The sequence below is a fragment of the Bos indicus x Bos taurus genome, chromosome 12 (genome assembly GCF_003369695.1).
Source record: "Bos indicus x Bos taurus breed Angus x Brahman F1 hybrid chromosome 12, Bos_hybrid_MaternalHap_v2.0, whole genome shotgun sequence".
Classification (NCBI taxonomy): Eukaryota; Metazoa; Chordata; class Mammalia; order Artiodactyla; family Bovidae; genus Bos; species Bos indicus x Bos taurus.
In genome coordinates this window covers 47361631-47384968 of record NC_040087.1, presented here as the reverse complement: position 1 = coordinate 47384968, position 23338 = coordinate 47361631, and the positions used below count along the sequence as shown (strand labels likewise).

At 36.6% G+C, this 23338-nt stretch overlaps 1 protein-coding gene across 3 annotated transcripts in view; it reads right to left on the bottom strand.

Annotated features, from left to right (window-relative positions):
- PIBF1 (progesterone immunomodulatory binding factor 1) overlaps nt 1-23338 on the bottom strand; it is a 231186-nt gene that overhangs the window by 38784 nt on the left and 169064 nt on the right. For 2 of the 3 annotated variants that reach the window (XM_027557667.1, XM_027557669.1), the window contains exon 15: nt 5756-5886. The exons of the other annotated variant lie outside the window; for it this stretch is intronic. In XM_027557667.1, coding sequence (XP_027413468.1) covers nt 5756-5886 — 131 coding nt within the window. The remainder of the gene's footprint in view (nt 1-5755; nt 5887-23338) is intronic. 3 annotated transcript variants of the gene reach the window in all.

The following is a 23338-nucleotide window of genomic DNA, read 5'->3' as shown; positions in this document are numbered from 1 at the left end:
GTCAAAACAGAATCTGAGACAGTAAAGTTAATGAGAATTGTTTGCTGAATAGGTAGGATGTTTTAAGTTATACTTTAAGAAAATGGAATGCCACTAATTTTTAAAATATTAGGGACAAGTTTTTTTTAAACTCAAGGAATAGCAGTACATGTTCTGGGAGAACTTAATTCCAAGGACTTGAGAATAGAGAACTTCCCCAAGGAAGCATCAGAGTCTGTCCTCTGAGAAGAAAGACTAGATGCAATTCTGACTTCCATTTCCAACTGTGCCACTGATTCAACTGTGCAGTATGCTGCTGCTGCTGCTAAGTCGCTTCAGTCGTGTCCGATTCTGTGTGACCCCATAGACGGCAGCCCACCAGGCTCCCCCGTCCCTGGGATTCTCCAGGCAAGAACACTGGAGTGGGTTGCTGTTTCCTTCTCCAATGCAGGAAAATGAAAAGTGAAAGTGAAGTCGCTCAGTCGTGTCCGACTCTTCGCAACCCCATGGACTGCAGCCTACCAGGCTCCTCCGTCCATGGGGTTTTCCAGGCAAGAGTACTGGAGGGGGGTGCCATTGCCTTCTCTGTGACTGTGTAGTATAATGCACCACAAATACCACCCCAATGAACCTCAGTATTCACATCTATTAAAGTGGAAATGATGCTCATGTATGTCAAAGGGACATGTGAATTATCTAATGAATGATTATATAAAACACTGAACACAAACCTCTACATAAATGCTATACTGTGTTACTGATTTAGATAAGAGTCATAAGAGGAAAATGGTAATTAAATGTCAATAAAGGTAAGCAGCTCAGCAGGAAAACAAACTGACTTTTGTATTTAGGCGCCAGAGATCCTACTGAGCTGAGGAGTTGAAAAAAACTTGATATAAAGGAAATTGAGTGCTGTGTTCTGCTTGAGTCCTCCCCAAAATGGTAAAGGATCGGGTGTTTCTTTAACTTTAAAATTCTATATTTTTCAAAATGAAAATAAATGTCCAATAAATAGGAAGAGGAATTTTCAAAGAACAGATATGTGTTCATATACATACTCATATACATTTACATATGTATATTACAGGTACCCCCCACACACAGAATGTAAACATGGACTCTATGCAGTACACACAGGGGTGTGCATACACAGACACAAAGACAGGCTCTCAAATATCAACAGGCCCATTAAGTACAGTACAGTGTAATAGGAATGGAACGTTGATGTAATCAAAGGATTTGGACCGAATAATTCATTAGAAATGCTTCATATGTAGTGCCTAATTTTTTTAGAATAAAGTAAATATTTCATATTTAAGTAACAAAAATAACCATATAATATGGAATAAAAGGCAAGTGGATAAACGGGCTTACAAAGCAACTCTGTGACACGTTGGCTCCACAGACTTGCAGTTGCTCAGTCGTGTCTGCCTCTTTTGAGACTGCCGTCTGCCAGGTTCCTTTGTCCATGGGATTTTCCAGCCAAGAATGCTAGAGTGGGTTGCCATTTCCTTCTCCAGGGGATCTTCTTGACCCAGGGATTGAACCTGCGTCTCCTGCCTTGGCAGGTGGATTCTTTACCACTGAGTCATCAGGGAAGCCCCTTGGGTGTATATTCTCAGTCTTAGCCTTGTCTTTCTTAAATCACAATGGAGACCACTTTCAACACGTGGGTCTCTAAAAGTGAATATGATGATTACTATATTCTGTGTTCTTCCACACACAGTAATTACTCAATGGAAGTTTAACCTCCATAGGACATTTCATAACAGTGGAAACTTACCCTTAAAAATACAAAGCTTCTATGCGTGACTCATAAAGCAACTACAAAACAAATCTCCTTATAAGCACATCTACGGTGAATGGTATATTACACCCATAATTGTTCAATTCACTGTTAATTATTACTCAGAAATTCATGTTTATGGCTCTGTTTCACCTGCTGTATGAAAACATATTCCTGATATACTGTTTCTTAACTTCCTGGATCAATATACTCTGGCTTAGTCTTATAAGCCTAAGTAGTCTTTTCCTCCTAAATGAATAGTTAACAAAAAATGGAAAACTGACAACAGAAAAAGAAAATTTATGCTAATTATTCTCTTTCCATGCTTTCTTCAGTCCTGACCTATAGATCAAACCTATATAACTCAGACTCTCTTGTGGATTGGTGGAAGGTTGTTAAAAGTACTACTTTTAGAACAGATTATTTCTTTAATGACAGTGAATAGTGATATCTCAAGTGTTAGCTATTAACATGTTTATCACAATCTCATTTTAGTGCATATTTACTCTAACCTTTCTAGGCACTGAATAAATTGTATCAATAGCTAAACTGGCGAGTTGTGGGTGATATAGTGATACTGCCTTATTTTGTAGAAAAATGATAAAATTATATTTAGTTCTTTAAAGAAGGTTATATTGTATAAGCTAGAGAAATATTTACAAATTAATCAGTTTATGTAAATATTCTTTACAATTAAAATCCACACCCAGCAAAAACAAACAGGAATTTTCAAGGAACATAATCACTTAGTCATCTCTTTGGATGGGTCATCGAATGTTTAAATTTCGAATTAATGAAGTACAAGAGGAAGGGAGGTAACATTTACTGAGTTTCTCCTGTGTGTCGGAGCTTTTGCTTTTTATATGCTACTTTATTTAATTTTCACAATTACCCTTTGATGTTCACATTAATATCTATATTTTTTACAGATGCATTTACCATGAGGAAAAAAAACCAGGCTGATATGTACTTGAAGCCCAGTATAATTCTACTCTATTTGAAATGCCACTGGCTCAGAGTCAGGGTGATGGTAGGCAGAATGTGACCTAACCTGCTGTGTCTGACTTGTTGACTGGGCTGTGTATTGTATGGTATCTTTTCATCCATGACATCAGGGTACAGCTACAGCATCTTGAAAGCCATAATTAAAATGCTGAAAGCACCTTAACTCTTCACATTAGAAGATAGTTGCTTCAATGAAGGGCAAGACTTCATATCCTGTGAAATATTAGTTCAGAGTCTACTAAAATAGTATATACTAAATTTATGAAACACAGACAGCTTTAAAGGTCTCAGATGTTTAGCACATAAAATTTTTTTTGTTTGTTTAATTCCATAATTGGCATAGTTCTTATGATTACTTACTGTTGCTGTTATTAAGGGAGTCCTAATTTTTGTCATGGAGAAAGAAATGGCAATCCACTCCAGTATTCTTGCCTGGGAAATCTCACGGACAGAGGAGCCTGGCGGGCTACAGTCCATAGTGTGGCAAAACAGTGGGACATGACTTAGCAACTAAACAAATTTTTGTGGAGATTCAGCATATTTTGAGAAATGTTATTTCTCATTTTAAAGATAATTTTCAACATAAAAATATGTTAAAAATAAGACAATACTAATAATATCAAACCTTTATTGAGCATTTTTAAGTGTAGGAACAGTGCTCTATGTTACAAAGGTTATATCATTTAGTGCGCAGAATAACCATGTGAATTCGGTGCTGTTGGTGCCACTCTCATTTCACGGATGAGAAAATTGGCTATACTGTCCAGTACTACAGCCATTAGCTAGCCAGAATTGGCAGTGAAAATTAACATTAATTTAATTCAAATACAATTAAAAATTTAGTTCCTCAGTAACACTTAGCATATGCTCAATCGCCACATGTAGCTGGTGGCTACCATATTGGGCACTGCAGAAAGGTAATATTTTATCATGACAGGAAGTTGTACTGGATGAAGTTCAGAGACTAATTGATTTGCTCTAATTCAAAACTAAGGACGGAGCTGGATTTGTCCTTGTCCTCCCTTTTAAAATCTTTTTTTGAAAAGTAACTTTATTATGAAATATTTCAAGAGAGAAAATTTAATAAGGCCCCATGTATCTGTCACACAGTTTCAACAATTATCAACTCACGAAAAGCTCTCCTTTTAACTACTATTCTACATTATTTTTTGTTTTTTTTGATTCTCTTAATTATATTAATGAAAAATTAGCTATTATTCAGATTAGAACATAGGGAGGCAATATAATATAGAGGTGATGTGGAGAGGGAGGAGGGAGGAGGGTTCAGGATGGGGAACACATGTATACTAATTAAATAATTTTCTATTAAAGAAAAAAAAATATAGAGGTGAAGATTATGGAATTAGAAAGCAGACAGATAAAATTTTGGCCCTATCACAAAACTAATATGTTCTTGGATGACAAATGGCTAATTTTCTCCAGGGGTGAATTTGTTCATCATTATAATTTTCTCCTATAGCTGGCTATATTTTTCTCTATAAAACACATTTTTAGCTATCCTAATTCTTAGTAAAATAAATATTCAAACAAATTTACTTGAAGGTAATTCTGAAAGAGGCAAATTTCCCAAATTTATATATCCCTGCTCCAAGATTACAAAGGTAAAACAAAACTCTATACAAAATTTCAAATATAATAAATTTCTATAATATGTAAAGAAAAAATTCTCTTTGGGGCTCTTTCCTCAATTTCCCTAGGATAACCAAGTGTCCAGTGAATGATAAGACCTAATTTCTATTGCTCCCAATAGCTATTTATAGAATGGTTTAGTTAATTCACTGAATTAATTTCATAATGCTGGTTATGAATATTTTAAATATTTAACTTTAAAATTAATTTAGAAATAAATTGTTATCTATGTTGACATTTAAAACATCAATGTGATTTAAAATTACTTTATTATATTATTGAAAAAATTATGATCAAGAATAAAATTCGGGGCCAATTTTTTGGTGGGGTAGAAAAGAGAGGAAAAGATTATTCTGATTCATCAAAAACAACATTCACACTTTCGAGTTAGTTATCAGAGAGCTCCAGTGGCGCAAACAGTTAGCATGTGGACCTTATATGCAGTTAATTATCAGTAGTTTTATATTTTTGGTTATATATCTCGGGAAACCTAAATTTAATGGCTATCTTCTCCAATAACTATATTTTTAAATAAACTACCTTTTCTAATTACTTAATTTAAGAATTTTCTTTCTCATCTAATTCTTTGCTTATACTTTTATAAATTGGTTAATAATTTAATTACTTATTCTAAATAATTTTAAAATCTAATGATAATTAAGCCAACTAACCAAGCATCCATGAGTTAAAACATCTTTCTTTACATAGCATCATTATTCTACTGTAATTTAAAAAGATTAAAATGATCTCATTAGATGAACAGGTAAAGAATCTGAATAATTATTCAGTGGAGCAAGTCTTTTGATAAGGTGTCATGTAAGAAAACAATTTCAACTAAGGACGTGAAAGGAATTTATTTACATTGAGGTAATTTATGGTTTACTTCATGTAAAAGGTCAGAGGCAGAAAAGCCTAAATTCCTTGGCAAAGTCAACAGGAATCTAAGTAAATGTGTACATTTTATCTGTTTAAAAAGTCGTTCTGACTCCACAAGTGGCCCATCCCACTAAAGAATTCTAGGGAACAAGGACAGCATAGGTTGGCTGTTGTGTGCCCTGGGGTGGGGGGAGTGCTTTGTTAATCAGTGTAGCATTGCTACTTCCAGGCTAAGACTTCTGACTTACCGGGTGGAATGTGAACACCTTAATGGGATATGACTTAGCTTTTCTAAGAGAAATCGAACACATCACATTTAAGACCACCTTTGGTCATGTACATTTTTTCTTCCCAATTTCCAACCTCAACTACAGCAGTATTATGCTCACAATGCCTTTATTATCCAAATAAATAATAATAATATTTTATTACTCAAATACAAGATTTGTAGATGGTTACCTGACATCTTTTTCTAGTTCGGTAATACACTTCTTCAGGGAATCAATCTTAGAATCTCTCTGACGCACTGATTCAATGAGATACCTGTAAGGTTGTTGAGTCTGGTTTAACAGAGAATTGGCCCTGTCAAGCTAAAGAAAAAAAAAAGGTTTCATTAAAATCTAGACAATTTCATAAGAAACTGAAACTGTTCAAAATGCTCTAGCACAGACACCAGCTCTCCTTTACATGAATTACTCTGAAAAGCTCTTCCTGTGTAAATCTGAAGGTTTTAAAAATTACTAACCAACATAACTATTCTTTAAAATAAAAATAAAGACCATGTAAATAGGAAAGAAAAATTTTAAATAAAATACTAAGTATTACCAATTTGGGGGATGAGTCACCTAAATTTTCTTACTGTTTGTTGGTCTGAGACAACATGCAATATAAAATTCATCTTTTAATGAATATCCATTAGCTAAAATGAAAATCATTTATTTGAACTTTATTTCTACTCAGAATAACACAGTGAAAGTGTTAGTTGCTAGTCGTGTCCAACTCTTTGCGACTCCATTAACTGTAGCCTGCCAGGTTCCTCTGTCAATGGAATTCTCCAGGAAAGAATACAGGAGTGGGGTTGTCATTCTCTTCTATAGGGGATCTTCCCAACCTAGGGATCGAACCTGGGTCTCCTGCATTTCAGGCAGGTTCTTTACCATCTGAGCCACCCAGAAGCCCCAAAATAACATAATCACTTATAATTCTGTGATTTTTCATGCTTTCATATTCCTTGTCATCTTTACTTACGTACCTAAATCACTATGTATAATTTATGCACCTAAATAACTATATTATGGCAGAAAGTGAAGAACTAAAGAGCCTCTTGATGAAGGTGAAAGAGGAGAGTGAAAAAGTTGGCTTAAAGCTCAACATTCAGAAAACTAAGATCATGGCATTCGGTCCCATCACTTCATGGCAAATAGATGGGGAAACAGTAGAAACAGTGGCTGACTTTATTTTTCTGGGCTCCAAAATCACTGCAGATGGTGACTGCAGCCATGAAATTAAAAGATGCTTACTCCTTGGAAGGAAAGTTATGAACAACCTAGACAGCATATTCAAAAGCAGAAACATTACTTTGCCAACAAAGGTCCATCTAGTCAAGGCTATGGTTTTTCCAGTGGTCATGTATGGATGTGAGCGTTGGAGTATAACGAAAGCTGAGTACAGAAGAATTGATGTTTTTGAACTATGGTATTGGAGAAGACTCGAGAGTCCCTTGGACTGCAAGGAGATCCAACCATTCCATCCTAAAGGAGATCAGTCCTGGGTGTTCATTGGAAGGACTGATGTTGAAGCTAAAACTCCAATAATTTGGCCTCCTGATGCGAAGAGCTGACTCATTTGAAAAGACCGTGATGCTGGGAAAGATTGAGGGCAGGAAGAGAAGGGGACGACAGAGGATGAGATGGCTGGATGGCATCACGGACTCAATGGACATGGGTTTGGGTGGACTCCAGGAGTTGGTTATGGAAAGGGAGGCCTGGCGTGCTGCGGTTCATGGGGTCACAAAGAGTCGGAGATGACTGAGCGACTGAACTGAACTGAAATAACTATATATATTTTAAATAATCATGTTTAAAATATAAACATAAAATTTATGATTTTGTGCATTTTACAGTGTACAATTCAATGGCATTAAGTACATTCACAACAGGTAAGCATCACTAGTATCTATTTCTAGAATATTTTCATCAACCCAAACAGAAACTCTGTACAGATTAAGTAAAAACACTCCCCTTAATTCCCTAGTTCCCAGAAACCCTTTTCTTTCTATATGAATTTGCCCATTCTAGATACCTCATATAAGTGGAATCATATGATATTTGTCATGTTGCCTCTGTTTAATTCATTTAATTCTAATGTATTCAAGGTTTATCTATGTTGCACCGTATTCCTTTTCATGGCTAAATAATATTCCACTGTATGTTTATAGCATATTTTGTTTATTCATTCATCTGCCAGTGGATACTTGCATTGTTTCCACTTTTTGGCTATTGTGACTAATGTTGTGGTGTACAAATACCTGTTTGAGTCCCTGTTTTCAATTCCTTTGGTTATCTACCTAGGAGTGGAGTGGAATTGCTAGGTCATATGGTAATTCTGTATTTAACTTTTTGAGGAACTGCCAACTGTTTTTCAAAGTGACTGCATCATTTACATTCCTACTAGCAATGCACTTGGTTCCAATTTCTCCACATCCTCTCCAATACAGTTATTTTATGTACGTATTGGCCATTTGAATATCCTCTTTGGAGAAATGTCTATTCACATCTTTTGCCCATATTTTAGTTAGGCTTTTTTTTTTTTTTGCTGTTGAGTCATATGAGTTCTTTATATATTCTGGATATTAAATCCTTAATTAGCTATGTGAATTGCAAATATTTTCTCCTATTCTGTAGGCTGTCTTTTCACCATCTTGATACTGACCTTTGATCACAAAAGGTTTTAATTTTGATGACGTACAACCATACCTATTTTTGTTGTTGTTGTTGCACATAATTTTGGTGTCATTTTAAAGAAACCACTGCCAATCCCAAGGTCATAGATTTTCTCCTACATTTTCTTCTATGAGTTTTATACGTTTATTTTTGAAATTTAACATATTTGATTCATTTTGAGTTAATTTTTATATGCAGTGTAAGACATGGGTCCATTTCAATCTTTTACATGTAGATATCCAATTTTACCAGTATTGTTTGTTGAAAGGACTGTATTTTCTCCATTGAGTGGTCCTGGCATCCTTACTAAAAAATCATGTATGTGAGATTTACTTCTGGGCTCTCAATTCTATTCCATCAATCTTATATGTCTGTCCTTATGCCAGCGTAACACTCTTTTGATTACTGTAACTTCACAATAAGTTTTAAAATCTAAAGTATGAGTCTTTCTACCTTTGTTTTCCATTTTCAAGACTGTTTTGACTATTCGAGGTCACTTGAAATTCCACATGAATTTTTAAATGGGCTTTTCTGTTTCTGCAAAACATACCTTTGGGATTTTGATAGGGACTGCTCTGAATCTGTCAGTCATTTTGAGTAGTACTGTTATCTTAACAATATTAAGTCTTCTACATACAGATAGCTAACAGGTAGATGAAAAGATGCTCAACATCACCAATCACTGGAGAAATGTAAATCAAAATCACAGTAAGTTATCACCTTACACCTATCAGAATGGCTATCATCAAAAAGACCACAAATAACAAATGTTGGCAAGATGTGGAGAAAAGAGAACCCTTGAACACTGTTGGTGGGAATATAAATTGGTGCAGACACTATGGAAAATAGTATGGCGGTTCTTCGAAAAACTAAAAATAGAGTATCAGATGATCAAGCAATCCCACTCCCCTAAACATATCATTTATTTTAGCACTGCAATTTTTTTTGGTTCTTCTGTCCTTTGGAAAAGATGGAGATACATGCACCCCAATACTCATAACAGAAGTTGCTTAAAATAGCCAAGATATAGAAGCAAGTCCATCAACAGATGAATGGAGCAAGAAGATGTGGTGGCTTCACAGGTGGCTTAGTGGTAAAGAGCCACCTGCCAATGCAGAAGACATGGGCTTGATCTCTGGGGTTGGGAAGATCCCCTGGAGTAGGAAATGGCAACCCACTCCAGTAGTCTGGCCTGGGAAATCTCATGGACAGAGGAGCCTGGCAGGCTACAGTCCACGGGGTACCAAAGGCATCGAATAGGACTTAAAGACTAAACAATAACCACACACACACACACACACACACACACACACACAGAGAGAGAATATTACTCAGTCATGAAAAATGAAATACTGCCATTTGCAACAGCATTGATGGACTCGGAGGGCATCATGCTTAGTGAAGTAAGTCAGACAGAAAGACAAATATTGTAATGTTGTCACTTATCTGTGGAATCTACAGAATACAACAAACTAGTAAATATAACAGAAAAAGAAACAAACTCACAGACATAGAAAACAAACTAGTGGTTTATCTGTGGGGAGAGGGAAGAGAGGGTAGGGGAGGATAGGGGTGGGGGAGGAACAAACTAGTATGTATAAAAGAAGTCAGTGGGAATTCCCTGGCGGTCCAGTGGTTATGCCTCTGCACTCTTATTACCAAGGGCCTGGGTTCAATCCCTGGTCAGGTTACTAAGATCTCACAAGCCGTGCAGCATGGCTAAAAAGAAAAAGAAAAAAAAAAGCTACAAGGATATGTTGTACAGCACAGGGAATATAGTCAATATTGTACAACAGCTACAGATGGAGTATAATCTTTAAAAACTGTGAATCACTATGTTCTATATCTCAAACTTATACAATGTTATAATTCAACAATACTTTAATTTAAAAAAATTAAGAGAAAAAACAACCAAGCCAACCAACCAAACACACAAAAAACAATCTTAAATCATCTATTAGCCAGGGATGTCTTCTTTAACTTCTTTCAGGAATGTCTTGTAGTTTCCAGTGCACGTCTTTCTCCCCTTTGATCAAATTTATTCCTAAGTATTTTATTTTATAAATAAAATATTCTAGTTCCTTTTCAGATTGTTCAACGTTAGTGTACTGTGTACAACTTTGTATCATCCTTTTTCACTTTATCTTATATCATAATCATTCTTTCAGGCTGTCAGAAGACCTTAATTTATATTTTTAATGGTTATAAAACTGTCTAGTAAGCCAGTGAGTCACAATTTAATTACATTGTTTATACTAGCAAACATTTAGGCTGTCATCAATTTTTGACTAGTATAAATAATGCTAAAACAAATTATTTTGTACTGTAGATAAAATTTTTCCTTGATACTTTAAAATTTTTTTCCATAACAGAAGCACCAATATGAAAGGGGTACAAACTATGTAATGTTCTTGATATATAAGACCTTTCCTTTAGATCTTCCTAAAGGATTTTATCATTTATGTAATCAACCAACCTTAGTTTTTTTAAATTTCTTTGTGTTTACTCTTCTTCTCCTAAGCAAATATAAAATGTATGCTAGAACAGGACTACACACTACTGTCAGTATGAGGAGGCCACCACTTTGGTACATAATAAGTTCTTGAAAAAGGAACTAGAAAGCTGGATATGTGAAAACTGAACAATTAGAAAAAAAGTGGTGGATATCTATTATTATAAGGATGAGGGGGTCAGGAAGGGAGCATTTTATTATGCAGAAAAAAAAAATGATAAAATTCCTACTTTATGACCTTAAATGTTCTTTGACAATAAAATTCTAGCTTTTTATATGAAAAAATTTTTTCTCTTTCCTTTATAAACCCTAACAAGTTTAACTGAGGCTGAAGATTTGCTGTTTTTCTAGGACAAGAAATGATTTATATTTCCCTCTCAAATAAACTACATTTACAAGATCTACTCATTTTTTTTGAATTAAGATCGAAACATATCATGTATTTTAGCACTGCACTTTTTTTGCTTCTCCTCTCACAGGGGGAAAAAAAAAAAGAGAGTGACCAGCAACCTCCAAGTTGAAGGTGTAGAGAAGAGCAGGGTGTGAACAGAGGAAGGGACAAAGAATCAAGGGCAGAAACGTTCATTGTGAAAATGATCAACCATGAGGTTCAGGCGGGTGAGGAAGAAAGTGAAGCCAAGAGGTGGCTGACTAACTCTTAAAGGCTATCAGCATACAGTTTGAGGACCACTTTATAAAAGTTATGTAAATGATTCACCTGAATTATACTGGACATTTTTGTTAAGGTTATATTAACTATCACCTAGGAAAAAAATTCCTCAAAGAACAGGATATGAATAGTGAAAGAAAAGACTTCTTTTTTTTTTGGACACAATTCATTATAGTGAAGGGAGAGCCATAAAGAAAAACAAATACCATGAATATTTTCTGCAGTTTGTGTTTTAGAGCCCTTTTCCCTTGCTTTGGTAATCATTCTTTAAAATCTATTACAATGTCACTGGAATCTTATTATTCTGCTAAGTTATTTTATGAACATTCAAATATGCAGCTGGACAGAAATAAAACTAACTTCTACTTACCTGTATAACCAGTTTCACTAGTCAATTAAATCAAACAATTGCCTTGACTTTGTTTTCACAGAACTGACCCTACCTGAATAAACTGAACTGACAAGTTGTTTTGTGTTTCCAAGTGCGGAATAGTTGGGGGGTAGGGAGCAGGGGTGGGCGGGACATGGGAGAACTAAGGGCATTTACAGAAAAAAATGTAACAGCAGGCATTAACCTTAATTATTTTACTTTGTTTTTTTCTCATTACAGCAATCACATATATTACGTTTTAGTATTATAAACAAAATTGAGGACCAAAAACCTTACTTCCAAAATGTATCTCTACTAGGCAACCAACAAACTTCTTTCTCTCTAGATAGTAAAACTTCTATAATGCTGTAAATTTTAAGAATGTTTCTTTATAAGCTTTTAAATCCCCCAGATTTAATTCCTCAGCAAATTAAAGTACATGTTTTTCAATGAAAACTGATGTTAATATCTATTTTTGATATTAATGTAACAACAGAATTTAATTTCTCCAATACAGTTTTAAAACAATCTTTTGGTAACTATAATCATTTGTATTCAAAAAGTTTCACAATCACTGACTTTGCCTATTGTTAGTACTCTTTTCCTTATAGGAAAGCCTTAGTAATTAGTGACTCAGGAATCACGTACATAACGAATGACTCAGGACTAAACTCACGATACAACATTTTATAGAATTGTTATTTCTCTTTTGTTTCAATAAACTGTACATATGATTCAGAGAAAAGCAACACCTGATTATAATATAATTATATATGTTCTCTTAAATTTAAAAGACATAAGAAGGTGACTACACTTTGTTACGTTTTTCCCAAACAGGGATTGATTTCCTTGTGGAATTTATTTTCAAAGAAACTCCTAGAAGTGGAACTCTTTCTTACCAGGGACGAAATGCATTCTGTTGAGTGGAATGCAACACTGAGTTGCTTTCTGTGTATAAAATACATACATGTGATACTTTCTGGCTGTGGTAATTAGTTGTGCAGAAAAACCCACATATCCTGTTGTCTGATCTTTCTGACTATGCCATGGAATGGAAATGCCTATTTGAGGTCCAACAGGGGGCAATACTTTGGTTCTACTTCGCTGTGTCCTCAGTCCAAAGCAGTGGTTCTCATATCCACCTAATCATCAGAACCACTGTGGGAAAGGTTAAAAAACTGATTTCTGGGTCCTGCCCCAATTCTAATGAGTCAAAATTTCTCAGGGTTGGGCCTTAGATTCTGATGATTAGTCAAATTTGGAAAGCACAGCTTTGTGATTTTTGAACTTATTACAGGTCACTCCATCCAACCATTTTAGTAGGTTTAAGAGTATTGCACATAAACTATCTTATATACTGAATTTACTATTCTCCCCACTAAAACTAGCTGCTTCTCCTGTGCCCAATATAGTTAATGACATCATCACCTACAACAGGGGTAATATTAATATTTAATGGATACAATTCAACCAATTAGGATGCTAGCCTTTGCACCGGGGCAGGATCCTGGAGAAACTCTGTGGTTCCAGGTGTTACTTTTTCGTTGCTGAAAAGTGGGGAGGTCCAGAAGATCTGAGGAGAGGCACCAGGATAGACAGGACCATCGTGGTAGAATGACACTTGTGGGCTGAGGGCAACAGCTGCTTACAAGTGTTTCTCTGAACATTATTTAATAACCAAAAGTAAGTATGATTATCAGCCCTGCTCTGGTCCTGAATATGGTCCAGAAGTATGGTCCACAGAATAAGGAGAAATTCATGAGAGTAGGATGTTAAAATATTCGGAAATAATCAGCCTGGAAGCAATGACTGAGGTCACAGGAGTAGAGAGGGCTGCAGAGGATTATTATTATTTTTTTTTAAAGTGTGGCCCTGAATCACTTTTATTAGAGTCATAAGAATGCAGATTGTTAAAATTGCAGACTCCTGGGCCTCATTCTAGACCTACCTAATCACAATCTTTCAGAGAAGGCAATGGCAACCCACTCCAGTACTCTTGCCTGGAAAATCCCATGGATGGAGGAGCCCGGTAGGCTGCAGTCCATGGGGTTGCTAAGAGTCGGACACGACTGAGTGACTTCACTTTCACTTTTCACTTTCATGCACTGGAGGAGGAAATGGCAACCCATTCCAGTGTTCTTGCCTGGAGAATCCCAGGGACGGCGGGGCCTGGTGGGCTGCCGTCTGTGGGGTCGCACAGAGTCGGACACGACTGAAGCGACTTAGCAGCAGCAATCATAATCTTTGAGGGTAGGATCTAGAAACCTACATTTTCAACAGAAATCTTTTGGTGATTTTTACACTCACTAAAATTTGAGAATCACTACGGAGAAGGCATTGGCACCCCACTCCAGTACTCTTGTCTGGAAAATCCCATGAACGGAGGAGCCTGGTGGGCTGCAGTCCATGGGGTCGCTAAGAGTCAGACACGACTGAGCAACTTCACTTTCACTTTTCAGTTTCATGCACTGGAGAAGGAAATGGCAACCCACTCCAGTGTTCTTGCCTGGAGAATCCCAGGGACGGGGGAGCCTGGTGGGCTGCCGTCATGGGGTCGCACAGAGTTGGACACGACTGAAGTGACTTAGCAGCAACTGAGGTATAAGAACATGAAAGGGACACCTACATTTCAGGTCTGGAAGAAGAAGATAGCAGTTAAGAAGACTAAAGAGCTATATGAAGGAAAATGGTGCTGTAAAGCAAAGGGAGGACAGAATTTCAGTAATGTCTATAATATCTATAATGTCATGCCACTGACAGAGTAAGGGACTGAGAAGAAAATACTGACAATCAGAAGTCACTGGTGATCACTGAGGAAGGGCATAGCTGAAGAAAGGCTGAGAGAGAGCAGAAGGAACGAAGAAGAGAGAGAGGGGTTAAGTTTTGAAAGTTATTTACATTAACACACATAAACTGTGCCTGAGTGCACGCACGCACGTTCACACACACACACACGGACACACACAGAGCTCATTTTTTTGAAGAGAGATCACAGAAGAAAAGAGTAAGTGAAGATACTAAAAAATCCCTGGGTGAAAAAGACTCAAGGAAAATACATTTAGATGATCTAACTGTAATAAGGAAAGCTACATAATGGAATGGATGGTTTGCGGGAGTGGAAGTGGCCTTCAATAAAGATAAAGGGAAACAGGATAGATATAGAAAAATAAAAAATACCGGGCCACAGGTATGCGAACCCTGTTGATGTACAACAACAGGAATTTGTTCCACTTGCAAGTAGCAAAAAATAACACATTTCCACAAGAAATTTTCAGTATATTAACACTGTGTCGAAGAATTTTCTCTCCTCTCCTCCCTTTCATTATATATTGATGGAGTAACAACCTTATTGTAAGATATTAGGCTAAAGGTGGGAATGTCAAGGAAACCGTGATGGATGAGTCTGGCAACAAAGCCTTGGAGAGTGCTCAGTGAAGGTAGTGTTCAGATGACTGATAAGGTCCCAGGCTGTGTTAGGAGGCCACGTGGAGCCAAGGGGCTTGACAGATTGGAAATGCAGAGTTTATGAGTACAAATAAAGCACAGATGTGGTGGAAATGAAAAGACTGGGAGGGTGGGAAGAACTGGGAGAGCTGGAAGGGCCGGTGATTAGCGTCAGAGAATGGAATTTTCAAGTTCAAGTGCTTTAAATTTCTTTACCCCTCAAAGCTACCCCTGAGAAACTCATTTTAATGTGGTTCACTTGTACAACAATGCTGACAGGGGAGGAGGGATTTCCAATGTGATTTGTAATAGCTCTTGAAAGAAAAAATTATAGCCATTTATGAATTTATAAGGGCACACTAGTAAGGGAAAGAGTTCAAACAGTTACAATATCTGTTTGATATGTAAACAGGATATAATTTATAAATAAGTCATTGTTTTTCCTTACTTCAGTGGTGGCTGGCATTTGGCATGTGCACGCACACACGCACACACACACACACACACTTATACACATATGATCTGGTATTGTGAGCCTTTAAAAAGATGGATTAAAGAATAAATTCTAGTATAGTGTCCTGGATCCATGTGATTGAATTTTTTTCCAGAATGAACTATAACAAAGACATCTTGGTTTAAGCCCTTGGCAAATTTAGACACAGAGATGTACTACAATTAAAGTTAATGTTTTGTTCATGTAGTGAATCAGCCCTTCATAGGGTAAATATGTTTATTAGTATTAAAATAAAATGTTAATTTCTATATAATTCTGCATTGGAACCTCAAGAAATAAGATAATGACAATAATTTATACATGTTAAAGGCAATTTCTGGTATTGTCTTGACTCTGTCACGTAATACCCATGAACACTGCTTGTTGTTCCAATAACTTTTTAAGTCTTTATGAAACTGTTACCCACCAACAATTATCCCTCATGTCCAGTTACATGTTGGGCATCCATAAAATACGTAACACTAACTTCCCAAGGGGTGACACACCAGCAGGAAACGCACACAGACACACAGGAAACTCCGTCTCTCCCAAATGCTTTAACATTACCAAAAAGTAAGTCCTGTTAATTTTTCTCTAGACAATATTACTTTCCAGGGGGTATTTTTCTGCTATCAACACAAACAGCTTTAAGACCGACAAATCGCACAAGCGACAAAAGGTGGACACCCTCACAGGAAGTGGGTCACTGACATCTTCCCCACTCCTTCCTTTCCTCTTCTCCTATCTTTTCTCTGTGGGTCTCAGATTTCATTCTCTCTCATGTTTGTTTTCTTTTCTTTCTTCCTTTTTACTTTTTAAAGATTTTTGTTAAAGCACTTTGAGGTTCGGCAAAATTAAGCAAAAGTACAGACAGTCCCAGATACTCTGCCTGCCCCCAACCCCACAGCCACCACCATTTGTTACAGTTAATGAACCTACACGGACACATCATTATCACTCAAAGTCCACAGCTTAAATCACCAAGGGTTCACTCTTGGTGATGTATAGTCTACAGGTTTTGACAAATATACGTTTGTCCCTTGGAATCCACAGGATCCCCCATGGATGCTCATGTCTAAGGATCCTCAAGTTCCTTACAGAAAATATGATGGCATGGTCTTTGCATATAACCTACACATATCCTCTTGTATACTTTAAAATATATCTAGATTACTTATAATACCTAATATGATATTATGTAATTATATATGCAATTATATTATGGAAATACTTGCTAGTGTCAGCAAATTCAAGTTCTGCTCTTCAGAATTTTCTGGATTTTATTTTCCCAAGTATTTTTGATTCACAGTTGGTTGAATTCAATCCATGAATGTGGAATCTGTGGATATGGAGCACTGACTGTAATCCCATGTATCCACTGTTTACATCATAAAGAATAGTTTCACTGCCCTAATAACCCATGCAGTTCTGTCTGTTCATCCCTTCTAATCCCTGGCAACCACTGAGCTTTTTACTGTCTTCATAAATTTCCCCTTTTCCAGAGTGTCATACATTGGGAAACATAGTACGATAGTATGTGGTCTTTTCAGACTGTCTTTGCTTTAAAACTTACTTTTTCTTCTCCCTTGTTTTTGTTTTTGTCCCCCCGCCACCCACCGTATTAAATGTTACAAAATATAATTTGTCCTAAAAACTAAAAGTAATCCACTCTGATCAAATTTTAATTATTTGGAACTTCGTATTTTACAAATGAGGACACTGAGACACAGAAGGGTTAAACAACTGATCCAACTTTATACAGCTAGTAACTTACCAAAAATGAGGTTTTAACCCAGTGAGTCTGGCTCTGGTATCGTGTGTTTGGCCAGTATTTATTATTACCTCTTAATAACAAAAAGAAAGCAATATAATGTCAGACCAGCCCAGAATGTGGACAGATAAGAATTCCTTTTCCTTACTTTCCCCCAGATAAAGAATGTGGCTAGAAGCATGCATGCATAGGCACACACACAAGCAGAGAAGAAACGTGACCAATTTACTACAAAGAAATCTGCCTCACAGCCATTCTCCCACGCTAAACACATCTGATTGCTTCTACTTGGGCACCTGTGTTGACGTGGGACTTAGAGGCTCTGTGATGGTTTCCCTGCTGCTCTGGCCACTTTCAGAAGATACCCGAGAACCATGGCGCTCATTGTATGTCTTCTGTGTGCCCATTTGTAACTACAGGCAGTCATAATCACTATGCTCTTCCCTGCTTTACTTTCCATTATATAACTTGAGTTCTAATTTCCATTATATAACTTGAGATTATCTTTTACTTGCAAAAAATTCTTATTTCTCCCCTCAGTAGAACGAAAGCTCCAAAGGGCAAGGGCAGGAATTTTTGTCTGTCTTCTCCACTGATTATTCCCAGGGCTTAGAGCAATGCCCGGCACACAGTTGGCATTCAATACATACTTGCTGGCAGACAATTTCATATCAATACTATCTAACACTTGACAAAGTCATTTACTAAAATAGCTTATTTCTTATGCTTGGTTGAATGGCATGGAATAGATTAAAACATTTTACAATAACATTACCTTTACAGATTTTTCTAACATAGTCCTTTCTGTTGTGAAGACCCATAAGGAAACAAAATTTTTTTGGGAAAAGTAACATAGTTTCTATAATGGAAAATCCTGCTATTTGTTGGGAGTTTGTCAGGAATAATATCTGCAATTTAGTGATAAAAATGTTAAAACATGGATATGAGGCCTTTGAAAAACTCAATAAAGTTTAAAACAAGATTTTAAGAAAGGAATCACCCTGGAATTAGACGGCTGCCTTTTTGGGAAGACAAAGGCTTGATAAAGAAGGTAAATAATGGGGTTCTCTGATTCACAGTCATACATATGTATTCTAAATAATTTGGAGGAAAAGTTACAGACTGAAATTACTCACATCTGTAAATGGTACTAATTCCAACCAATGGAAGAAACCACAGTGAATCTGTTCAAGATTGTTCAAGGGGCAATGCTGAAAAAATTGAAAAAACTGACTGAAAAGGGGTAGAACAAAAGTACAGAAAAGTATAACAACTGCTTCACCATTACACTATTAATTCAAAATGATAGAGAGATTAGATTAGCATTGCCCCTGAAGATGGTAGATACATACCACTGGGCAGCGTACAATTTTTATATTACAGTCATACCAGATGACTCCCTATTCTCTAACATGCTTTACTCATTTTTACTTCTTCACCTTTCCTCTCCTTTTAACCCCTAAACTGATTTCTCAAGAAGGCTGACTTAAGGAGAAAAAAACGTGTTACATGCCTGTCCAGATGAGTGTTTTCACACTGTGGGTTGCAAACAGTATTAAAAGAAAAAAGAAACAGAAAAGAATAGCAACTAATAGAATGTGGTAAGGGTATTCGCTGTGTTGGGAAAATCATTTCAGATATGCACACACACCTACATATTCACACACACACAAGCAAGTACACATACATATGTACATACTGGGATGATATTAAGATGTACTTCTTACTATAGGTCATGGTCAAAAACAGATAAAAGTTATTTGTCCATGTGGTTGTTATATCTTTAATGAAAAAGGATCAAGTGTATATTCAAATCAGTCCAAACCCAAATCTGCTGCAGGTCAACTTTGGAGCCAGTTTACTGAGTTTGATCACTTGGTGAAAAGTGATCTTTTTAGATCAGATCTTTTAGATCTGAGGAGTGGAGGGATCATATGTTACAGTTTGTAGTATGTTACTAAGACAAATACCATATTAACCAGGAACCTGAGTGAACTTGACAGACTTTGCATCTGAGTCATTTTTCTGATTCTTTCATTCTTCTCTGATATTTCTAGCCATTATTATTATTTATTCACAAAATAATTTTGATTTTATAAAAGTATCTACTTAAAATTTCTAATAAAGACTATGTTATTGGTGCTGTTAATTATCTTATTATATATTATTGCTGTTTAAATCTTTTCTATACAATGATTCAACAAATTAGTTGAATTTTTATCAGTAATTCGTGTTCTCCAAACATAAAAATTCTAGTTATTCTGAAGTTTTTATTAGTTTTAAAACATGCAGTTTTGCATACTGCTCCTAAAATGCTATGTCTGTATGCAATTAAATATACTTTTTCAATTAAGAGCAGCTTACTACTCTTTAGAATTGCAGTTTTCGTACCATACATCTCTTCATAGAAATTACTTATATTATCATTAAAAAATCTTATTATATTGTGTTAAAATTCTTTCAGATAGTTCATTCTGAATATTTTCATAAAGGCAAAATAAGCATAATGAACTCCAATGATGGAACTACTATTTCTTTTAAAACATGCTATCTTTATTAATAAAATATTTATTTCATCAATACTATGGCCAGGAGAAAAATACATGATATGAAGGATAAAAACCAAATAAACAAATACCTAAGCTGCCAGCACTGACTGAGTGATCTGACATGTCAGTGTGCCAGGTGCTTATCTTAGACTGGGTTATCTCTAATTCTTAGGGCAAATATGCATATAATATTATTACTACCTTACACATCAAAAAACTGAGGTTTAAATAACTTGCCTAGAGACAGATTAACTCAGTCTGTCCCACCTGAAAGCCCATGATTTTCATAATCTAATGGCAAATGAATATAGCAACATATGATTTAAACGCTACAGACATGTAAGATGTTCTTACCTTTATTATACCTTTTTATTACTCAGCTCTTAGTTTTATAGCCATTTCACCCTAAAACAAAACAAGGCAAAAGAAAAAACTCCACAGTGTTTTTAATAAAGGTTGATGATTCTACTGATCCCATGCAACTGGAGCATTTTTTTTCATGGTGGTGGTGGGTAGAGATGATATATATACTCATCTCTGGTTCAGTATATAACAAAAAGCATACTTTGTCCCATTAAAACTGGAAACTAATTCTTCAACAAATATTTATTTACTACCTACTAGAAATAAGAACTGTACTAAATGGTGGAAATACTCAGACCAATAAAAACATATACATGAAGCTTACAGACAGCCAGGTCACTAATTATATGGACGTGTGGGTGTGTGCACATATATAGGTGTATATATATATATATATAAGAGAGAGAGAGAGAGAGGTATATAAGGCATGATGGGGATACGTAGGCCACTTTTACCTGGGGTTCAGAAGAGGCTTAAAAGAATAGGTGATACTTGAAACCGATCTTGTAAGACAAGTATCTGTGATGTAGACAAGGGTATGCTGGGCAGAGACCAGAATGTGCGAAAGCATGGCGACATAAAATAGCATGGAACGCTTGGAGAATTACAAGTGAAGCACAAGTAGTTATGTATGGGGGGTGTGTGTGTGTTGTGTAATGTAAGAGGAAACTGGGTAGGCGGGCAAGGCTTGGATAATGGACACTTTTATATATCATTATTCTTAGGAAACAGACAACTCTGACTGTGGAAGAAAGAAAAACAGATTTATATTTAGAAACAGCACTCTGGCAACAAGGTGGAGGGCTTAAAGAATAGAAAGGAAGGTGAAGCAGATGCTTACTAAAATAATTCAGATGAGAGATAAGAGATTGTACTAAGTCAGTGCCACTGAACCAGGACACTTAGTAGAGAGATGTTCAGAGATGGGGTGAACTGAGTAGGGAAGACTGTATTTGCTGAATTCTCCTTCTGTACTGTTTGAATTATGATTATATATATTTCCACATATACAACTGGTTTAGTAAAAAAGGCCTACACCAAATAGAACTGCCTTATGATCCAGCAATCCCACTGCTGGGCATACACACTGAGGAAACCAGAATTGAAAGAGACACGTGTACCCCGATGTTCATCGCAGCACTGTTTATAATACCCAGGACATGGAAGCAACCTAGATGTCTATCAGCAGATGAATGGATAAGAAAGCTATGGTACATGTACACAATGGAGTATTACTCAGCCATTAAAAAGAATACATTTGCATCAGTTCTAATGAGGTGGATGAAACTGGAGCCTATTATTCAGAGTGAAGTAAGCCAGAAAGAAAAACACCAATACAGTATACTAACGCATATATATGGAATTTAGAAAGATGGTAACAATAACCCTGTATACGAGACAGCAAAAGACACACTGATATATAGAACAGTCTTTTGGACTCTGTGGGAGAGGGAGGGGGTGGGAAGATTTGGGAGAATGGCATTGAAATACGTATAATATCATATATGAAATAAGTTGCCAGTCCAGGTTCGATGCACGATATTGGATGCTTGGGGCTGGTGCACTGGGACGACCCAGAGGGATGGTATGGGGAGGGAGGAGGGAGGAGGGTTCAGGATGGGGAACACACGTATACCTGTCGTGGATTCATTTCGATATTTGGCAAAACCAATACAATATTGTAAAGTTTAAAAATAAAAAAAATAAAAATAAAAAAAAGGCCTATACCATAAGGGCTACTTCATGCTGAAGCCATAAAACAAGGTGAGGTAAGAAGATCTTAGTAAGAAGAGTGCCGTGATAGAACTCTGGGGTTTGTTGACATTGATGGAACAGAGAAACAAAAGGAAATGGAGGAGACTTCAGAGTAGGAGGGTAACAAAGTGGGTGCAGCGGGAGCAAAGGACACATTATTTGGTGGGGAGGTGGATGTAAGCAAGGCCGTGGGGAGAGAAAGATAACATAAGATAAGGATGACAAATAGGTTAAACGGGACTGAATTGGGTTTCTATGGCCATGCTAAAGAACTGGCCATGCTAAAGAATCTGGACATTTTCTGGGAGGAGATGGACACTTTAAAACAGGAAATAATGATCTACAGCCTGGAGGAGAGTTTTAGGTGGAAAAAAGACTTTTGATGGACTGATGAATTAAACTGTATTTGAGAGACCATATGTATACTTGTGGCTTATTCATGTTGACGTATGGCAGAGGCCAACATAATAAGCAGAGACATTACTTTGCCAACAAAGGTCTGTCTAGTCAAGGCTATGGTTTTTCCTGTGGTCATGTATGGATGTGAGAGTTGGACTGTGAAGAAGGCTGAGTGCCAAAGAATTGATGCTTTTGAACTGTGGTGTTGGAGAAGACTCTTGAGAGTCCCTTGGACTGCAAGGAGATCCAACCAGTCCATTCTGAAGGAAATCAGCCCTGGGATTTCTTTGGAAGGAATGATGCTAAAGCTGAAACTGCAGTACTTTGGCCACCTCATGCGAAGTGTTGACTCATTGGAAAAGACTCTGATGCTGGGAGGGATTGGGGGCAGGAGGTGAAGGGGATGACAGAGGATGAGATGGCTGGATGGCATCACTGACTCGATGGACGTGAGTCTGGGTGAACTCCGGGAGTTGGTGGTGGACAGGGAGGCCTGGTGTGCTGCGATTCATGGGGTCGCCAAGAGTCGGACATGACTGAGCAATTGATCTGATCTGATCTGAACATAATATTGTAAAGCAATTATCCTTCAATTAAAAAATAGGAGAGAGAGAAAAAAAAAAAGAAGTGGTATATACATACAATGGAATACTACTCAGCCATAAAAAACATTTTGCCACGTGCAACAACATGAACGGATTTGGAGGCTATTTATAAGTGAAATAAGTCAGAGAAAGACAAATACTATATGTCATCACTTGTATGTGGAGTCCA